This window comes from Lolium perenne, chromosome 6 (assembly GCF_019359855.2).
Source record: "Lolium perenne isolate Kyuss_39 chromosome 6, Kyuss_2.0, whole genome shotgun sequence".
Taxonomy (NCBI): domain Eukaryota; kingdom Viridiplantae; phylum Streptophyta; class Magnoliopsida; order Poales; family Poaceae; genus Lolium; species Lolium perenne.
In genome coordinates this window covers 16097695-16119067 of record NC_067249.2, presented here as the reverse complement: position 1 = coordinate 16119067, position 21373 = coordinate 16097695, and the positions used below count along the sequence as shown (strand labels likewise).

Genomic DNA, 21373 nt, shown 5'->3' with positions numbered 1-21373 from the left:
AAGGTGATGACGCATAAATCGACCAGGGGTGGGCGGGCTTCCCCGTCGCTCATCTGCTGCAGTTAGGCCAGTTCCTCATCTTCAAGAAGGTGTCCTCCTTCGAGTACAATGTGGTCATCTTCGACCACACCTACACTGAGGTGATGACCAGTTGTCGTTACCATGGCGATACCACCAGGTACGTCATCTTCGAAAGTCATGTCTAAAGCTTACCTGGTTCTGTGTCACTGCTACCATGTCTGTGTGTCTAGTTGTTGATGTCGTGTGTTGAACTATGATCGCCTCTGCTATGTCGTGAACTATGATCGTCCTGTGTCGTGAACTATGACATGTTTAAACTATGATCAGTGCTAAGTTTGCCTGAACTGTGATTGTGTTCTTGCTTGTGCTGTTGATCGCTGGTACCCTCACCACTGAAGGGAAAAGGTAAGCAGAAGCAGATTATGGGTTGCAACCAAACAACAGAGGCACCGTTCTGGGTTGCCAGTAGGCCGAAAATCGATCTACCAAACGAACACATGCCACCAAACAACGTGGTTTTTTTGTCCATGAACGGTGTGTGACGCGCAGGGATTCTTCCCAGTACGCAGTGGTTCATCAAACTCATGCGGGCTACCAAACGCGCCCTAGGCACGCCTCTGGGCGTCTCCTTGTCCTCGCCGTCGTGTCGTTCATATATGCTCCACCTCCACATCCCCCGAGACCTAACCATCGCCAATCCGGCAATCCGCAGCATGTACGCCGAGTGGCGGCCCATGCAAGGGTCCGACCCCGCTGCCGGAGGCGATTGGCGCGCCCAGCTCCAGCCTGAGGAGCGCAGCAGGGCCGTCCACAAGATGTATGGTCTCTTAACTGATTTTGCTTTGTTTTCGGGTCAAGTTCGTCACCGGTACATCTGATACTGCTCTGATCCATCCATAGGACAAAATTAATTTCCCGCTGGGATCATCTTGTAACGCACCTGATTCATATCCAACCTTAACTAGAATTATGCTATGGTCCTATCTTCCATAGATCAGATGTAGTAACAAGATGCAACGAGGAATTGGGGATCTGTGGTAGGTAGATGAGACTTGGAGAGGAGGAAGAAGAAGCAACGGTCAGTTTTACTGTTCAATTGGACGATCCACTTCACCACTTGACAGCTCAATGGCAGCTCTAAATAGACAGCTAAGTACTACTTGACTGGCCCACGAGCTTCACGCCGTCCCTGCACGCTTAGGCCTTCTTCAGTCATGCTCCGTATTCCATGGCCGGTGTGACAAATTATATCTGATGAATAATTTGAACACAAGCTGCAAATTCAGTATAACGCATAATATCACACCGTTTGATCTCCTAGGGGAAACCATGCTACTAGCACCGTGCCAGGATGCAGTTTGTTCTGATCTATCGTACAATTACCCTGTTACCCAAGGGATATGCCTCACATTATCGCAAGTCGGGACTAGATTAACCCTCGTAGCACTTTCTTTGTCTTAGCATAACGAAAACTGTGCCTTGCTTATAGGAATGGAGGGAGTATGTGAGTGAGAATTGGAGATCTACCTTAGTTGGCTGCTCTTCCTACCCGTTCCAGCTTACTCAGATGCCACAGATTTTGTTGCACACTTGTTGAAAGCAATTCATCCCTAATTTATCCACATTTTGTGTTATATGTGTAGGATGGAAACTCTGCAGAAGTGTCTGCCAGTGTCAGTGCCAGAGAGGCTGAACGAATTTCAAGAAATTGCTGTGCAATTCGAAGAGAATATCTATACCGCAGCGACCAACCATGTAATTTAACTTACCCTCTTTCTCAGAGCAGGCTTGATGTGGGGTATTAATAGAGCAGAACTGTCTCCAAATGCTGTAGCAGATTTTTAGTCATTTTAAGTACCTTTAGCAGGTTCCTTCATATTGTGGGACTTTGGATGACTGTTTTGGCTCTCCAGCTACCAACACTTTCTTTACATGCTCTTGGGACAATATCCCATTGTTTCTCATGCTTGGTCTATCTTGTATTGTTGCACTTCAAGTTGCTTCAGTCAGTTACTCTTCCAATTCATGTTTGTATGCCATGTGTCCATGCATCTGAAATTGTTATATATGAAGTCGAACTATCTTCTGTTAAAAAGACAGCAATACCCAAGCCCATGGGATGCGAAATGGTATTCAATCATTTATCTCAGACCAAAAATCAACTAAGACCTTACTCCCTCCTTCCCTCTGTTTGAACGAGCTTCATCTTAATTGCATCTAATCCAGTTCGGTGAATAAAATTCAAATGGATTTACTTGGCTGCAGTGTACCATATCACTATTTCCAATTGGAATTTCTGGTCGACTTGTTTATTTGTGGGAAATCACCTCCTTTTTGTATTGGAGCAGTTTTATCATATTGCTTGATGACTATTGTGATTCTGTTACTATCTTGATTTGGATCTTCTGTTCATATTACTTATTTGAGACATGTGTTTTGCTGCTTAAATGACCTTTTTGTATGATTATGATTCAAATGTTAAAAGATCAAGCACTTTCTCAACTGTGCTAAACTGCTAATCAGACCAGAACTGTTGGTTGCAAACCACTATTACTCTATCAGTAATTTGGTATAAACTTTTTTTTTTCTTTTGTATTACTTAGTCTGACTATCTTCGGAAGATTTCTCGGGAATTGCTCTCTATGGCTCCTGTAAATGCGCAAGTGATTTCAAACCAAAACAACCCGGTTCAAGGTACTGTATCCAGTAAACTGAGTGTTGCACATTTTATCTTCTTCGCTTGTATGGCATTTCTTTTGCTTCATCAAGTGCTGAGATTATGTGTTTTATTGTATTGAATCAACGTCCACCCTCTCTGGCATCATGTTATTTGTTGGCTTATTAATTGTATCATGGTAAAGTATGAACCTTGGTTTTATGCAGCATATGCGGACTCTACTGCTCAAACAGGCCATGCAGGTGGAGGTAATTGGCAGGAGGAGATATATCAAATGGTAATACATAATGTTTATATCATCATTTTTGACACTCCCTTTGTTGGAACTTTCTAAAATTCATGGACAGTGGCACTAGAAGAAAGAGGTTTAAATTGCCCTGATCTAGATTGTTCGAAGATGAAACAACACACCATGTTGGATGTTGGGTCCTTTTACTTTTGCACTTCATATCGCCCATCTCTTCTTGTTTTGGTTTGTGTCCGAACAAACTCCTTCTTCTGTGTAAATGTACCACATTCTCACAGTCCTCTTATAAGGTATATATCAAATGTATCGGGAGTTATGTATGAATGCAGGCTATGGAACATATAGTATGTTAGTATCTAGATGTAGTAAAGCCACAGTACAGTTAGCAGTCCTCATTAAAGCGGTTTTATTTACTGGCCATCGTAGGTGTTTACTTTGTTTTAAATTTTTATGCTTCGAATATGTATTTGAAATGCTACTGCCATATTTTCTGACTTGATGACAAACCGTGGTCTATTAATTGTTCTGTTCTCATCTCTAAGATTATGTACCAAATTTATGTGTATGTGGTCTTTGGTGTCAACAGATTAAGAGGTTGAAGGGCCAATACTTTGTAGAACTCAATGAATTGTTCAATAAGGTCTCTGTGAAGCTACAGCAGATTGACAGCCTCATACCACCTCAAGAGCCATCTGAGCAGTATGAATTATTGAAGAGATTTAAAATAATGTTGGACCGTATATTACAAGTTCTGCAAATTAGTAAGAGTGCTATCCAGCCTTCTATTAGGCACAAAGTTCCGCAATACGAGGAACAGATCATCCGTATCTTGACTTCACGAAGAAGGAAGCCAGTGCAACCACAAGCACCGCAACGGTTCCAGCCACCTGCAGGACAAGCTTCTAATTTCAACATTTCACATCAACAACATCCTTCCCAAAGTCTGTCGCAGCATGATAGTCATACCAATCCTCAAGCAAGTTTGTCAAGCATGAGCACCAGATTACAATCCTCTAGTGCAGCTGTTCTCCGGCATGTACCTGTGCATCCAACAACAAACTTCTGTGTCCCTGCACAGCAAAATGGTTCAAACGTAGAGCGGCAGGCAGGCTATGCTGTGGAGGCTGCTCAAGGAAGCAATTTCAGTTCCTGGCAGTCTGGTTCAATGGGTGGCGCATTACAACAGGGAAGCACTGGGCTGATGCAGGGTACGATGAATGTTCAACTGCAGATAGGAAGTAGTAGCATGTTATCTCACCTCTCAGGGCAGAGGGAACACATGACCAAGCGGAAGTGGTGCGACACCCTTTGATTTGGTTTTAGGAACATGGTCGGATTGTTTTGGCAATTGCGTATTGCTTGGATTTAATGTTGAGAAGGGGCTGGATCCATTGAGAAGTGCATAAGATTAGCTTTTAAAAAGAAGTTCAAGATGCCCTAATTCGGACTCCCCATGCAACTGATATGGATGGTGAAAGTGAGAGCTATCTCAGCCATCTGAAGCAGAAGTGTGGGGGACTTCATTTCGAACTTCTGCATTCAAGATGTTGTGAGAGAACCTGTACAATGTAAGAACAGTGGATTTGTTTCTTTGGGTGCTTGGTGGGAAAGTTTAAATTCATGTTTACTATGTACCTTTTGTGAGCTCTGTATTTTCCTATATCTAGAGGATTACCCTGCCCGTTGCAATGGGTATTTATAGGAAGTAAAATGCTATACATACAATAGTTGTAAGTGGCATGAAATGAACAAATAATCCATTTGGGCATAATTTAATATTAATGATGGAATGTGAATTGTGTAAACAAAATATTTTGTATAGAGTAGTACAATTCATGTGTTTGCCTTTTAGTTAATCTCAAGCCGAAAATTACAATTATATGCATAGAATCAACTAAGAAGATGGTAGATGCTAAATGTGAATGGCAAAGCTTGAGAGTCGACGATCAGCCCACCCACTTGTGATTTGTATCATTGTGATGATCCCAAAAACAAAGTCTATATTCTAATACATTTTCGCTTCACGTGCTCTTTGATGAAGACCTATTTTTATATCAAGAGAGCTAAGGACCGGATGTGGCCACCATAAGCGGACCTAGGAAAAGTTTGAAACCTAGACAAAATAAGTTTAGTGTGCTAATTTTGTATCAAATACATAAGAAATAGGAACAAAAACAAGCCTGTTAGGCCGGAAGCCCAAGCGGCTGCCCGCCGCCCGGGCAATTCCGGCCAGCCGCCCGCTGCCCAGGCAAGTGGGATGCTAGGTCCGCCCTTGTGGCCACCACTCACGATTTAGGTGATATTATTTTCTTCAAAAAAATCAGGTAATATGGAGAGTCGATGTGGATAGACGGTGAGAATCGGACGGTTTTGACTACACGGTGAGACGATAGATTGCATCCTGAAGATAGACTGCATTTAAATGCATTTTAGTTGAGTTTTACTTTATACCAGTAAGACATGTATAACGGTGATATCTTAGCACTGCCAGGAGATAAATGTTGAGTTAGATGAGAGAGAATGTAAAAAAAAAGGATTTGTTTTCTCTTAATTAAGAGATTATCTCTTAGTACAATTTCTTCATCACAAATTTAGGATATCTGGTTACTAATGATAAGACTAAAAAATTATCCATTGTACATCATATTTTGTTGCTATATCAAATTACGTGGATATTAAGTCTTTTCAAGCATTGCACATGGCCTAAGAGCCAAAAGATATAGACGTGCAAGAGTTGCCAATGGTTTGGCAGCATTGGCTCGCCCAACAAACCAGAGAGTTTTTCTGCCACTCCTCTCTTCTGAGAGCGTCTCTCCTCGTCTACCTCCGTCCCCGCGGCCGCGAGACTAACCATCGCCAATCCGCATGGACGCCAACTGGCGGCTCACGCAGGGGCCTGACCCCGCTGCCGTCGGCGGCGGAGTTGATCCGAACGCCCGCTCCGGAGGCGACTGGCTGCTGCAGCCCGAGGATCGCAGCAGGGTCGTCAATAAGATGTAGGGACTAATCGATTTGATTTTCTTTGCTCTCCCCTCCCTCTAATCATACTGATTCCATCCTTCCTCCGCCATTTTGTGGTTTCCCCGCATGTAATGAATTTTCCGGTCAATTTTGCCACCGATTCACAAGTTGCGTTATACATTTAGAGTGGAGACTCTGAGGATGCATCTGCCAGAGGGATTGGACGAACTTCAAAGAATCGCTGTGCGATTGGAAGAGAATTTCTATGGCGTAGCGACCAACCAGGTGATTTGACCTCTCTGCTCTATTTCTCGGACCAGAAGCTCATGGTGGGTCGAACATTTTTTTATACATGCTGTTGGGAATAAATCTTGATTGTTTTCCCATGCTTGGGACCAAGGCCATGGAGGCCATTTGGAGCACATCCAGACATCCAGCGAAGGCTGCAAATCATCAACTTGTATCATCATCTTGTTCGGGATCATAATCTGCCTTTGAAAAAATGGACATCAACACTACTTGTTGCTGAAAAACATGTATTTAAAGCACTTCTTTGTGATGCAATAAGTTGATTCGCTCATTTCTTTTCATCCTTTTTTGTAGCACCCGATTTATGTTTCTTTTCAGCATTGTGATACCTAATATTATGAAGAAATTAAATACTCTTTCTGTCCCACGAAAGTTGTCTGAATTTGCCTAGATTCTAATGTACCGAGACACTAAATACATCTAGATACATCCAAATTTTGACAAACTTAAGATAATTTTCATGAAATGGAGGGAGTACATCTCTTACAATATTTACACAGGATGGTAGTAAGTCGGGACCACAAAATTTCTGATCCGTAACCAAATAAGTCAGGAACACGGGCGATCTGGGAGCCTAGGAGTCCAAGCGACTGGGTGAGGGTGCGAGGCGGAGGCGCTCGAGTCTTGGACCGAGTCGATCGCTGGCCTTGTTTCTTTCCGTCACATTCGGCCGTTCTCAGCGCTTTCTCGTTGCTTAACTTTTTTTTTGTGGATAATGGGCTCTGAAAAATCCCCTCATGAATGGCTTTTCGCCTCGCCGTCCAGATCGCCCAAAGGATGACTAGAACTTTAACAAAATCATGCCGCTGTAGGGACTCCATCATGGTGAATATCCAGCTTTTTGCAGAAGGTTCCATAGTTGCAAACATATGCTCGGCCACCTCCTCATCTCCTAGAGCCCACACACTTCTAGCCATCGCACATTCCATCAGCGAATGGCGCCATGAGTCAGCGACTGCACACAAAGTACAGGCATGTGTAGTTGACATATTACGATGATGCAACAAATCTGCTGTAGGTAAAGATTGCTTGGCTAACTGCCATAGAAAGAATTTTATTTTTTAGGGGACATCTACCTTCCACATTTTCGTCCAACACTTTGTATCTCGAGAGCTGTCCGAGCTGGTTGAACGTCCATCTAGCCAAGCTTCCCTTCTCACTTTAGTATCCACAAGCATGCGATATGCAGATCTTACTGTGAAGAAGCCTCGCTTCTCAAAATTCCAATCCCAAAAGTCTCCAACAGTCCGAGTACATAACGGAATACTCTTAATTGTCTCTATATCCACCCGTACAAAGAATTTGTTTAACTTCTCCATATCCCAGGACGCAGATGTAGAGTCGATCAGCTCACTTACCAGCATTGGAGGATCAGCCGCTAGGCAAGCAATTGGTCTCACTGATTGATCACGTGGTAGCCAGTTTTGAGTCCAAATACGAGTAGATGTTCCATCACCAATGCGGCGAATGAGACCCTGTGTAAGAACCTCCCTCCCTTCTATCAATGCACGCCATATCTGTGAAGGGTGATTACCCAATTCAGCGTCCAGAAAATCAACATTTGGATGATAAACTGCTTTGATAATCCGAGCGCTCAATGTTGTAGAATCTTGGAGAATCCGCCAAGCTTGGCGGGCTAGAAGGGCGAGGTTAAAAAGTTCAGTACCCCGAAAACCTAGTCCTCCCATGTATTTAGGTTTCGTCATCTCCTCCCACGAGACCCATGCGGTCTTACGTTCTCCCTCTTTACTGCCCCACCAAAATTTTCTAATAAGAGCATCAATATGTTGCCCTCGTTGCTTAACTGTGTTTGTTTCTCTCCATAGCCTCGTTTCTTTCCATGAATACGTCGCGCTGGGCCTTTGGCCCTTTTCCAAATTCTTTTTTCCAGCGGGAAGGTACAGAGGAGAGATGCGCTGACGGGCCCCTCCCAGGCGGTGGCCCATGGGTGTTGCCCATGGTCGCCTAGGGCCAGAACCGGCCCTGCATCCATCTATGTTAGCATTTTCACACTTAGTATACATACAAATTGTAAGTTAATAAGCTAACTATGTTTTCAATTTTATTTGTTATTTACATAACTGATAGACCAAAACGGTGATCATGATCTTCGTTATTCCCTATCACGTGTTGAATCTTGTAACCTTGAGTTGCTTCAGTTAGTTAGTCTTCCAATTCATGTTTGTATGTAATGTCTCTGTTCAATAAGTTAATAATTGCTTTATGATTATGATTCAAATGTTAAAATCTCAAGCACCTTCTCGACCGTGCCAAACTGCTAATCACACCAGAATTATTGGCTGCAAGTCACTGTTTACTATATTAGTAATTTGGTAAAATTTTATATCATTTTCTTTTGTATTGCTCAGGCTGATTATTTGAGAAAGATTTGTCTGAAAATGCTCTCTGTGGAGGCGGAGACACAACAGGCTCCTGGAAATGCTCAAGTGATTCCAAATCAAAACAACCCTGGTCAAGGTACAATATACACTGAGTGTTGCACATTTTATCATTGTTGCTTGTATGACTGTTTTTTACTGCATCAAGTGCTGAGATTATGCGCTTTACTGCATTAAATCAACCTCCATCCTCTCCGGCATCATGTATAAGAATTTGCATCTAGCTTATCTGACGTGTGTCCATAGTTATTAAACCCGGAGTGGTTATCTTCATGGTAAATTGACTAAGCTGACCGTATTGAGCTTCTGTGTTCCTTCACCATATTTGGTTCTTTGATTTCTGAACCTTCTTTCTGTGAAGTGGTGCTACGCTTCATAATCGTTGCAATCTGACATCTAGTTCAATTGTGTCTCTATACGTTGTTGATGGCAAGTGCACCAGTTTTCCAGTCCATCCTACGATGTACTTGTAGCTTACAAGTTGTTGGCTTGTTCATCGTTGTCCTCTCTGACAACCTTGATTTTTATGCAGTATCTGAGGACTCTACTGCTCAGACAGGACATGCAGGTGCAGGTGATTGGCAAGAGGAGATATATCAAAAGGTAAGAAATGATATTTACTTTTGCACTTCATGTTGCTCGTATATTCTTCTTTGGTCTGTGTTCCAACAAACTCTATCTGGAACTAGAACCGGAATTTAATACAACAATGCAATAGTCTGCCATTGTGGATGCACTACATTGTAACAATGTTCTTATAACATTTATATTATATGGATAGGAAATTTGTATGAATATGTGCTATGGAGCATACAACCATACAGTATCTTAACATCTAGATCTTGTGAAGTCACGAGGTAGTTAGCAGTCTATGAACGTGATTTTATTTAATGGACATCATATGTTGTTGTTTTCTTATTTCTATGCTTCTAATGGCTACTTGAAATATCTTGCCGGTGCCATATCTTCCGACTTAGTGACAAGACATGGTGTTCTGTTTTCATCTCCATATATAGCTTCTGCACCGAACTTATGTGTAAGTGGTCTTTGTTTTTGACAGATTAGGAGTTTGAAGGAGCAACACTTTGCAGAGCTCAATGAATTGTTCAATAAGTTATCTGTGAAGCTACAGCATGTTGACAGCGTCGTACCATGTCCAGCGCCATCTGAGCTGTATGAAAGAATGGAGAGCTTTAAAATAATGTTGGGCGGTATATTACGAATGCTGCAAATTAGCAAGAGTAGTATCCAACCTGCCCAGAGGGACATGGTTCCTCTATACGAGAAACATATCATCAACATCTTGACTGCAAGACGGTTCCAGCCACCTACAGGACAAGCTCCTAATTCTGACATTTCGTGGCAACAACAGCCTTCCCAAAACCTACAGCAGCATGATAGTCATACTAATCCTCGAGCTAGTTTGTCAAGCATGAGCTCCGGATTACAGTCCTCTAGTGCAGCCGGTATCCGGCATGCACGTGCTCGTTCAGCAACAAACTTCAGTGTCCCCACACAGCGAAATGGTGCAAACATACAGGATCAGGCTGGATCTAATTCGGAGGCTGCTCAAGGAAGCAATTTCAGTTCCTTGCGGTACGGTTTGATGGGTGGTGCGTTACAACAGGGAAGAACTGGGCTGATGCAGGTAAGAGTGAATGCTCAACAGCAGACAGGTAGAAGAAGTAGCAGTAGCATGTTATCTCACCTCTCAGGGCAGAGGAAACACATTATCAAGCGGAGGTGGCGCGACACTTTCTGATTCGGTGACATGAGAGAACTTGTACAACAGCAATGTATAAGCACATTGCTTAATATTTTGTTGTAAATAGTTGGATCTTAGTAAACACAAATGAATGAACATATCGACCAAGTCTATCGTTGACAACAGTGATGTAAGAGTATTGAATTTATAAACTAAAGAATGGCAGACTAACTAATCAAGTTGGGTCAATGAACATCTACTCTTACGACAAATGATCTTATTCAGTTGAGACTATTGTGGGCACGAATAAGGTGGTTCGGTGCTGGATAATAAATAGTAAAGTGCGGATGAAGAAGACGATATGTTGCAGAGGACTCCAGGAATTGCCATGCACACGGTCCATACATGATGTGTACAATCACAAATATATCGATCTTGTACTCCCTCTGTCACAAATTAGATATCACAGACTTGTCTAGATTCACAGGCATCTATACAGTACAACGTGTTTAGATACATGTGTGTCTAGACAAATCTGCAACAAGTAATCCGGAACAGAGGGGGTACATCCTGTTGTCTTGTAGCAACGCACATGTATCTTACAGGTAACAAGTTGGCAATGGTATTACATTCAGTCGCGTCAAAGTAAGTCCACGGTGAGCTGTGACAATCAATAATGCCAAAACAAGTTGACCACTGAACATTACATCTGGTCGTGTCAAAAATCCAGCAACCTTTGAAAGGTGTGGATATCATTCTGATTCTACCTATTCATCACCAAGAACAGACATGGACATCTTTACAACTTACATTTATGACTTGTCGAAGACATAAACAAATCACTTGACATTCAGCTGGTATCTGAACAGAGGTTGCAAAACATTACTACAATTCTACCAGCCTTGTCATCTCCCGTCGCCGCATCTCCCAAGTCGCGAAGCGCAAAAGTTGCTCCCGGAGATGAACTTTGTCAGAATGATTCATGCTATACTTTGTTCATCTGCGGCAACAAATGGTGAACACTACTGCCAACCCATACCGAGCTGAATAGCCAGCTCCAATCAATTCTTCCATGGGATTCAAAAGTTACCTGATTCTCTGTTTCTGTTCTTTGATATCCTCGAGCAGAACATGAACATCAACAAGAACGTTGATATTATAAACAACCTAAAGTAGGTCTTTAGCTCCTGCATTCCGAGGTCAAGGCCTTCAAGTTGTCTGTTTTCATTGCCGCTCTTTTCGTCTGCATTTCTCTCCAAAATCTCTCCTCCCATGGGGACCCAGTTATCCAGTGCTCCTTGGGATGCTACTTGACTACCAGGCAGGATTCGCAACCCTTCCTCAAAAAGTATAAGAAAGGCCATGCACCACTTGTTAATGACTCTCTGGAAAGAAAACTGCAATGTCAGACATTTGGAAAAACAATGTAGATGATTAGATATACAGGTTCTTGATTTGCGTACATCAAATGTTGTCTTCTCGACAGGGTTGAACATTTTGAAGCAATCGTCGGTGGATGCTTTCTCATCTCCATATATCTGAATACCAACAACGTGATGAGTCATGTTATGTCAATGCAGGTTCATAATTATCGGAATAGAGACAACAGGTTAACTTACCTCAAAGGTGAAAGGCATTGGCACCTTTGCAATATCATACAGATAATCAGTCGTAGTCCCATGTGCAAGGTACCTAGTAAATGATGGGATGAAAAACCATTACTACATTTCCTTCTTTGTAAGCCTTAGCATAATAACCCAAATAGATTCACAGAACTTGAGCAATTAGATGGATGTTACATACCCTACAGCTCCACCACCTGATCCAACTAGGCAGCTATCTTGGAAATGTCGACGATTCAAATTCTCTAAAAGTGACCTCATCAACTGAGAAGGCGCTCCATCTGGTGTAGTATTCTTGTGGTCATATGGCATAAATAAGGCCTGCAGTGAAACAGCAGAATGAGAGAATTTGTAAAGGAACAGTTAGTGGCATCGATCAAGAGTTATTTTACTAGGGTTACACTATGGGAACTACACATAAGATTGTGCTACTACAACCATACTAGATGTTAGGCCCATCCCTCTTCATGAAATATTATGAAACTCGCTTCAAAGTATGGCATAGCAGCACAACAGAATACCTCCATTCCAGAATGCACATTAACCCAGATATGTGGTTTAAATGACTTGGATAATTCTTGCATGATCTGAGCCTCAGGTTCACTGAAAGGAGCAGTACCAGGATCCTCCTCAAATGGGTTATAATCCTGCAATACAGGATATATATAGGATATAAGATAGATGGTGTCCACATAAGTAAAGTCTGATTAATCAACCTAACAACCAATAAAGAAGATGCGTGGTAAAAAGCTAGTGAGCAAAAAAAAAAAAAAAAGATGGCGGGCCATGCTATATATAGGTGCAGTTTCTCAAAGTGTACACAAGATTGGCAAAATTATGATTACTCAACATAACAATAAGAAAGAAAATACATGGTGAAGAACCATGGCTACACTTAGTCTGTCCACTCCAGGTCTACAAACATCTGACCTTTTATTCTAATGTTCCTAAATGTCAATCAGCCTAGCTCTTCTAAGGCAATGCTATGTTATTTGCTGTAAATTACACAAGTTCTCTTACTAATTTCTCAAGTTCTAAAAACGTTTGCATAAAAGAAGTCCACAAACTGTGGAGATTGACATAAAAGACTAAAAGCGTTCAAAATTACATGTAAGGTGTATTTTAACAAAATTACATGCAGCTAAATCCAAAATGAGTCAGGTTTTCCTAGTGCACAGCGTTAAACAACTGGTGCACAAACCTTTTCCTTCTTCCCCCAATCAACGCTCCAATTTCTGTTAAGATCAACTCCTCTTCCTTCATAAGAAAAGAAGAAGATATAAAATAGTTGGCACAGAATCTGCTTCATGTGATTTAAGAAAAAGACTAATCACCATCTCTTCTATCACAAAGTTCCCCTGCTTCAACACGTTTGCGTCCATTAAAATTTTCCATTGGCACCACCTACAACATTGAAGGCAACTTCAAACATCACTATACCTCCTTAGTTCGAGAAATGATTCGTCAATGAGAACATAAGTAATAACAAGAAAAGAGATTGATGGGGGTGAAAAGGCAGAAGAATATGGATGAAGGTAAAGAACACCACGTAACTACATGCTTCTCAGACAACATATTAAATAGTGCGACTTTATTGCAGAAATAACTTTCTCGTACGAAAAAGAACACTATGCACTAACATTTGAACAATGTGAGCAGATCAAAATATAGTTGATTCAAGAAAGCAGGCATAATAAGGCTGCCAAAAAATGAACATGATATTTCACTATCTGTAAATTCCCTTTTCAACAAGCAGACCAACTGAAAAGTGAAAATTTCATCTTAATTCTGCCTTCTAAGCACCAAAGACATAAAATAAGTTGCAGAAGGACTTACTTTGATCACAAGATGCTCCAGAATTTTCTCAAAGGATGATAGATCTACACCGGCGATTCTACGCTTCTCCGTTAAAATGTAGAGCAGACTTAACGCAACTTCAGAGGTAATAAGCTCTCTACCATGCTGCCCAAAGCTCTGGAAGACAATGAACCTTCTGTCAAAACTGCAAGGTATCAATAATTTCATTTACGCACCAACTTGCCAAAACGTATTGAAAGACACAATTGCGTTGTTTTATTTTGTGTTGTAGGACCACTATTCCATCAAAGAATTGAGGAAAAGATGGACAAAGCAAAAGCATACTTGACCTTGAGATATTGGATGACTCAAGAGGCTAAAGCTAACTGACTTGGAGCAGAGTGATGCTTATGATTGGGAGAAAAAATAGCGGAAAAATATCTGTTGGGAACTAACCAGCATGATTTTAATCTTGGAGCCATCTTCTACGGTTTCCTTGGCATGGTTAAAAGTAACGACGAACATCTCTGCAGAATACCCTTTGTTACTTGCTCTTACTGTATCCATCTGCAATGGTGGATAAGAAACCGCGTAAAGAAAGCGAACCAAACTGACGAATAACAGATGAACAAGGGCAGGTAAAGCACTGACAGTCAAACTATCAGAATTCCGTGCCACCAAGGCCTTGATCTCACCCAGAATGGAGTCACTGTGAAGAAACAGAAAACAAAACCCAGTTACCCCAGTGCTAAGCATTGGCAAAGTCAATACAGCAAACCGAACATCCCTTAGCCTATGTGATAACAAACTAGCAATGCAAGGTTTTTTTTTCTTTTTGACCAAATTACCACAGGTGAAGCCCCTACAGTGTGATTTTATATTATATAAACCTTTAGAGTACAAAAATATCAGAGAATTACATCAAGGGGGGGAAGAAGTGGAACTGGTAAGAAACAAAGAGCTCCATCACAACAATATGTTAATAGCCCAGTCAAGGAGGGGTTGAACCAGGGCTGCTTTAACTCGAAATTGATGAAGAAGAAGATCACTCTTGAACCTGACTTTCCAACGAGCAAAGGATAGTTGCTGATTATGAAAGATGTGGTCGTTCCATTCTTTCCAAATGTTCCAAGCTGCACAAACAATTTTTTTCCATGAAACAGGGGCCTCTAAAGGTTGCTCGGGCAGAAAAGACACGCTGGCTGATGGGCAAGGAGGTATCCCACTGGACATGTATAGATTCCCAACAGCTCGATGCAAACTCACAGTTAAAAAATAAATGGTCACGTGTTTCTAATGAGTGTGAGGCACAAAGGACACAATCTGTCCCACCATCAACATGCCAGTGCTTCCGCTGCATAAGATCTTTAGTGTTGAGGCGGTCTTTCAGCAGTAACCATGCAAAAACTCTGAGCTTCAGAAGACATTTAGATTTCCAAATATATTGCAAACTCTTATCTTGCGGGAACTGAGCGAAGGTGAATTTGTAAAAACGTGCAGATGTGTAAATCGAGTTTCCCCACACAAACGATCTGGTGTCAGGGCATGATGGATCAATTTGAATCCCCTGTAAAAATGTTAAAAAAAACGTTGACCAACGGGGGAATGATTCCTCCCTTGGCTATACGTTGTTAGGTAGGATGAGACTCTCCCTGCGAAAGGACGCTAGGATGATAACCCGATTTAAAATTCGCCCCTCCCTGCGAAATTACCGCGAGATGGGGATTTGAACCCAGGTGGGCTGGCTGCGCACTCGCTTGCCTTGCCACTTAGCTGGAACTCAGTTCTCCCCTGTAAAAAAAAAAGTTTGACATCTCCTCAAATTCTTGGAATGCTTCGACGGACAAAGGCAGAGCAAACATGGAGATCCTTGCAGGTCCAGAGATTAGATCTTCTACAGTAGCATCTTCATTTATTGCATAAGGGAAGAGTCTCGGATATCTATCACATGGCAGATCACCATGGTGCCAAAAAAAATTCCAGAAAAGCATCGACGAGCCATCACCAATATCGCTGCGAGTGATGCTTCTACAATCACCAATGAAGCTAAAGATGTCCTTCCACCAGAACGAACCTCTACTAGATTGAGCATGTGGATTGTGGAGCCCCAGGCCCATATAGAGACCGCACCAAATTGACCCACGGGATGTTCTCTTTGCTAATTGCTAAGCAATGAAAGGTTCCGAACTTAAGTTTAGGTGTGCAGACATAGCAACAAGCTAACAGGGAGGGCTATGGTTTCTTGGTGGAATGTTGACATCGCAAAAGAAAATTCTAACTACACATGGATCCCAGATGAAGGAAGGGCTTTGGAGATCCCAGGTAAAAGGCGCGAGAGTGTGGCATGCGGGGAGCTGGATGCGCGCCGTACCTGGAGTGGTAGAGGTCCCGCGAGATCGGGGTGATGGAGGCCGGGATCTTCCTGGCGGAGGCGAGGGCGAGGGTCAGGGCCAGCGCCAGGAGCCGAAAGACCGGCAGGGGAGGCGCCGGATGCGCGGAGGTCAGGGCCATCGCCGCCGCAGAGCCGGTCGGGACCTTCCCCTCGCCGGCGAATCGCCCAAAGTCGAGCCGCCCGCGCGCGCGCTCAGGCTCCGTTCCCTTTTTTTCTGTTCTCTGTGTGCAGCCTGGCTGGTGGGGTGATGCGATCGAGCGATTAGCTCGTCTGTCTTGTGATTAATCAATTTATACTGTACTTAGTGTACTAGGATTAGTTGGAGTAGCGTGCCATTTTGTAAGCGTGTCGGGCTCGTGCGCACTAGTAGAGCTCACCTCACTCACACTCGTTGGATGGGTTGGGTTGGGTCGATGCCATCCTACCATAACTTTGCAAAAAAAGAAATACTCATTCAAAAAGGAGACGGAAGTTTGCTTTGTTATACTAATAGTTTTGAAGTATTATAATATATGAGAAAATTTTCGGACAGAGATTTGGTGCACATGGATACCAGTGATCCTGTTTTTTTTTTTTTTGAAAAATAAAAAATCATATTTTTAAGCTTCAAAAAATTCTGAAAATAAATCTGTGTATAGTCAATGTTGTATTCCACAAACGTATAAATATCAACTTCAAATACTTTATATTTTGATCTACACAAAAATGATAAAAGTGTAGATCCGAGTAGTCATTTTCAAATCTTCCAAAACATATCAGATTTTGTTATTTTGTCTAGCACAAAACAAAACGAATTTTGGGTTGAGATTTTGCACGATTGTGAGTAATTATTTTCAAAAATTTAACTAACTTGTAAAAATATCTTTTATTTTTTAAAATGGCGAGAGCACTAGAGCTCGGGAGCTAAAAACACTTTTCAAAAAATTTCACACCAATTAAGAAATATAAAAGTGGTGATGTAGCGGTATCGTTTTTGGTATTGTTGTTGCCCTTGGTAAAATTATATGTATATGAGTGAACATGGTATTGCAGAATTGCACAGTCGCTAGATAATTGCAATTTGAGTAAGTTGTAGTTATATAAGCACTGCATTTTTTTGTAAGAATAAAAGAGTTAAATTTAATGTTTTCATTCGTACTATTATTAAGATTTTAGAGCATGTACAATGGTAGGGAAGACGCGCCTTCTCCTTAGCAGTACACGTCATCTAGAGAAGACACTAAATATAAATGGTATAATGCTTTAAATCTTATTGTTATCTCTAGCAATAAATGAGAATTAACTAAATTTTAGAAAGCAATTGAATTGCTAAGGAAAGGCAAATGGTACAATGGAGATAAAAATAACCTTCTCTTTTGCATCCCTTAGCTAATAGAAGGCAGTCTTCTCTTTCCTCAATCTTTCTTAAACATAAATCTAATGTGTTTGATGTTTTTAGAAAGTAAAAAAGTTATGGTAGAGAAGTAAACTAAAAAAAAGTTAAATTGCTTCATACTGACAATGGCATGAAGTCATGTTCTACTATTTTTAATGATTATTCCAGGCTTCCAGCGTGAAAAGCATTATCAAACACTACACCATTATGTACACTCCTCAACGGAATGGTGTGGCATAGAGGATGAATAGAACCATCATTTTCAAGACTCGTTGCATATTATCCAATGCTGGTATGGGCGGACATTTTATGGCTAAAGCAGCCTCCATCGCCTGCTACTTGACAAACAGGTCTCGTTGCATTCCGTTGAAAAGAAACTCTCATTGAGGTATCCTCTAGTTCACTTGTTAATTATTCACAATTATGGGTTTTCAGTTGCACTACTTATACACATGTTGATAATAAAAAGTTGGAGCCTAGACCTAGACCTGTTAAATGTGTGGTCCTTGGTTACCAAGAGTGCGGCATGCCGCCGCACCTGTGCTTCCTAGTATCCTTTAAGTTGAAATGAAGTTGTCAAATAAGTAAATGATGCTCAAGACATAGAACTGTAATGGAATTTCTATAATTCTATGCATTGCTATGCTATTCTAGGATTTTATGACATCTAGTGACTGTACCACCTCTGTTGTACTACCTCTCTTCCAATTTAGTTTGCCAAAAGTGGTTGGTGTTGATCTGAATGCTTACAAGCTGAATCTGTAAAGATACGGGGCATTATGATCAGCTTTCTTTTCATACACAAAAGCACGATTAGCTTTTCTGATCATGACAAGGTGATCCAAAAGCTTTTATTTTATTTTTGACATGATGATCCAAAAGCTTTAACGATGACAAAGTAAGATGGAGACATCATCCGCTGTCTTGGAGTGATCTCAGGTGACACGGAGCATTGATGGAGCTTAATTAACCACATGATAGTGGTAACTCGATCAGAGGTCGCCGGTGATTCCCACTTCTTGATCATGGTGGACGGACCCTCATGCTAGCACAAACTAACTAACTACAGGGTCGATAATGGTAACTCGATCATAGCTTGCTGGTGCTTCTTCCTCCTTTTCCCTGCGGACGGGAGGCGGTGGAGGAGAGGCTGCCCATGGCCCTGGCCTTCTCCCGGAGTGCAAACTTCTGCACCTTCCCCGTGGCCGTCTTGGGCAGCTCCTCCACGACCACCACCGTCCTGGGCGCCATGTAGCGCGGCAGCCTCCCTCTGCAGAACTCCATCACCTCCTCCGGCTCCACCTTCCTCCTCGCCACCACGAACGCGCACGGCGTCTCGCCCCAGTGCTCGTCCGGCCGCCCGACCACGGCCGCCTCCGCCACCGCCGGGTGCGCGAACAGCGCCGCCTCCACCTCGATCGTGCTGATGTTCTCCCCGCCGGAGATGATGATGTCCTTGGACCGGTCCCGGATCTTCACGTACCCGTCCCCGGGGTTCCGCACCGCGAGGTCGCCCGACCGGAACCACCCGCCGGCCAGCGCCTCCGCCGTGGCGGGCGCGTCCTTGTAGTACCCGCTCATCACCGTGTTGCCCCGGAGCATCACCTCCCCCATCGTCACCCCGTCCGCCGGGACGCTGCGCAGCGTCGCCGGGTCCTTCACGTCCACCTCCAGCCCCAGGTGGTGGAGCCCCTGCCGCGCCTTGATCGCCGCCCGCTCCTCCGCCGGCAGCGCGTCCCACTCGGGCTTCCACACGCACACCGTCGCCGGGCCGTACGTCTCCGTCAGCCCGTACGAGTGTATCACTAGGAACCCGAGCTCCTCCATCCGGAACAGCACCGTCGGTGGCGGAGGCGCGCCGCCGGTAATGACGGACACCTTCTTCCCCGCCGGCATCGGCCTCTGATCCTCGGGCGCGGCATTGACGATCATGGAGAGCACGGTGGGCGCGCCGCCCATGTGCGTGACGCCGTGGCGGGACACGGCGTCGAATACGGCGCCGCCGGTGACCCTGCGGAGGCAGACGTTGGTGCCGCCCTGCGCCGCCACGGCCCACGACATGCACCAGCCGTTGCAGTGGAACATGGGCACCGTCCACAGGCACACCGGCGCGGCCGCCATGCCGTTGAGCAGCACCACGGCGAGGCTGTTGAGGTACGCGCCGCGGTGCGTGTAGATCACGCCCTTGGGCCGCGACGTCGTCCCCGACGTGTAGTTGAGCGCGATCGGCTCGTTCTCGTCCGCCGGCCACCGCACCGCGAACCCCGGGGACCCGCCCCTGCGCACCAGCGCCTCGTACTCGTGCTCGATTATTGTAGATTGTGGCGGTGGTGACGAGTCGTCGTCGTCGTCCAGGAGCTCCGTGATGAGGACGGCCACGGGGGCCCTGGCGCCGGCGGCGGACACGAGGCGGAGGGCCTCCTGGGCGACGCCGAGCAGCGCGGCGTCCACGAAGATGACCTTGGCCTCCGAGTGCAGCAGCAGCACGGACGCCATCGCGGCGTCCAGGCGCGAGTTGAGCGCGCAGAGGACGGCGCCGGTCATCGGCACCGCGAAGTGCAGCTCGCACATCGCCGGGATGTTCTGGGCGAACACCGCCACCTGCACGCGCAGTTCAGAACAAATCAGTCAAAATCACTCGATTCTCAGCGACGCCCGCGAAGGAAAATCGATTCAGGACAAATTTGTTTGTGGCGAGAGCGACTGTAACCGAATTTTGCACAAGAAAAATATACGATGGGAATTTCGGAGCGGAATTTGGAGTGATAGTGCCGGGAGAGGACTGGATCGAGTGGGCACTAAATAGAGTGGTTGAATTCAGAGTGGAGTGGTGGTGTGAGTATTGATTCTTACCACGTCGCGGCGCTGGACGCCGAGGGCGGCGAGGGCGGCGGCGAGGCGGAGGCAGCGGTCCCGGGTCTCCCTCCACGTCCGGGGCGGCGCGTCGCCGGCGGCGGACACGACGGCGGGGCGGTCCGGGTACACGAGCGCGGACCGCTCGAGGAAGGAGATGGGCGTGAGGGGCGCGTGGTTGGCGGCGCAGAGCACGGCGCCCTCCATCTCCGTCCCACTCCGAGGCGGCGAGGCGGTGACCTGCTACAGAGATGGCGACGGCGAGCGAGCTGGGAGGCGCAGGACACGATGGAGCGAGTGAGCACTGGTTATCCTTTTCCGCCCCGAGAAGAAGAGTTAAAAATGGCGACGCTATCAATCATGGTGCGCGTCGGTGCGGCACGATCGCTGTCGTTTTCTCACCACTCAGGCCGATCTCCTTCATCCAGCGGTCCGCGCTCGTGGCGCCGGCGAGCGAGGGAATTCCACGCTTGCGGCTGGGATTGATGTGACAAAGTGAAGGATATGATCACGTTGCCCCACGCGCGCGCGTGTAGCACAGCTAGCTGGCATGCTCGTAAAAAACATGACGCATCCCGCGCGCGCCTCCTAGCTCGCCGCAAGCCTCAACAAACGCCACGGAAATCAAGCAATCCATCAGATGCGCGATCAAAAATACAGTACGTACACTACCTAATTAATTCCCTTGCGCGCGGTCGCATGCCTACACTACGGCATACAATTAACGCACACGCCTCGCGCGCGACGCAAAATACGGAAATCCTGCCACCGGCCCCATTTCCGTAGCATCGCATGCATGTCATCTGGAGTAATCCCCTCCTCCAAAACTCCAAACCGTCCGCGTCTCACGCCATTCTCTTACTACTCATCCCCAGATCCGCTCCACTCCACGTAACCGATCCATGCCGCTCACCATCTCCACCGTCCATCCCGATGCTCATCACCAGATCCATTCTGCTCCCCGCTCGACAATCCAAACCTTCCCCCCATATCTATCTATAAAAGAAGGCCATGG

At 44.7% G+C, this 21373-nt stretch overlaps 4 protein-coding genes across 5 annotated transcripts; 2 read left to right on the top strand and 2 right to left on the bottom strand.

The window, feature by feature from the left end:
* The first annotated feature begins 593 nt into the window (after positions 1–593).
* LOC127308753 (mediator of RNA polymerase II transcription subunit 15a) lies at positions 594–4735 on the top strand. The gene is made up of 5 exons (XM_051339658.2): positions 594–838; positions 1665–1776; positions 2625–2715; positions 2905–2975; positions 3532–4735. The coding sequence occupies exons 1-5, from the start codon at positions 606–608 to the stop codon at positions 4255–4257; spliced, it is 1233 nt and encodes a 410-aa protein (XP_051195618.1). The 5' UTR covers positions 594–605; the 3' UTR covers positions 4258–4735.
* Positions 4736–5700: 965 nt separating this feature from the next.
* LOC127308755 (uncharacterized) lies at positions 5701–10554 on the top strand. The gene is made up of 5 exons (XM_051339660.2): positions 5701–5941; positions 6092–6191; positions 8585–8693; positions 9147–9217; positions 9675–10554. Exons 1-5 carry the CDS (start codon positions 5811–5813, stop codon positions 10374–10376), a joined length of 1113 nt encoding a protein of 370 aa, XP_051195620.1. The 5' UTR covers positions 5701–5810; the 3' UTR covers positions 10377–10554.
* Positions 10555–10918: 364 nt separating this feature from the next.
* Positions 10919–16386, bottom strand: LOC127308752 (uncharacterized). Of its 2 annotated transcripts, XM_051339656.2 has the most exons (12): positions 16110–16386; positions 14390–14447; positions 14195–14305; positions 13778–13915; positions 13276–13345; positions 13143–13198; positions 12463–12588; positions 12123–12262; positions 11939–12011; positions 11783–11857; positions 11410–11704; positions 10919–11319 (listed from the first exon to the last, which is right to left on the bottom strand). In XM_051339656.2, the coding sequence occupies exons 1-12, from the start codon at positions 16247–16249 to the stop codon at positions 11300–11302; spliced, it is 1302 nt and encodes a 433-aa protein (XP_051195616.1). In that variant the 5' UTR covers positions 16250–16386; the 3' UTR covers positions 10919–11299. The 2 variants fall into 2 exon arrangements, with proteins under 2 accessions (XP_051195616.1, XP_051195617.1); XM_051339657.1 differs by lacking the exon at positions 16110–16386 and having other exon boundaries at positions 13778–13943.
* A 1956-nt stretch (positions 16387–18342) lies between these two features.
* LOC127308756 (butanoate--CoA ligase AAE1) lies at positions 18343–20722 on the bottom strand. Its single transcript, XM_051339661.2, has 2 exons — positions 20359–20722; positions 18343–20106 (listed from the first exon to the last, which is right to left on the bottom strand). The coding sequence occupies exons 1-2, from the start codon at positions 20563–20565 to the stop codon at positions 18595–18597; spliced, it is 1719 nt and encodes a 572-aa protein (XP_051195621.1). The 5' UTR covers positions 20566–20722; the 3' UTR covers positions 18343–18594.
* Between the last annotated feature and the right edge of the window lie 651 nt (positions 20723–21373).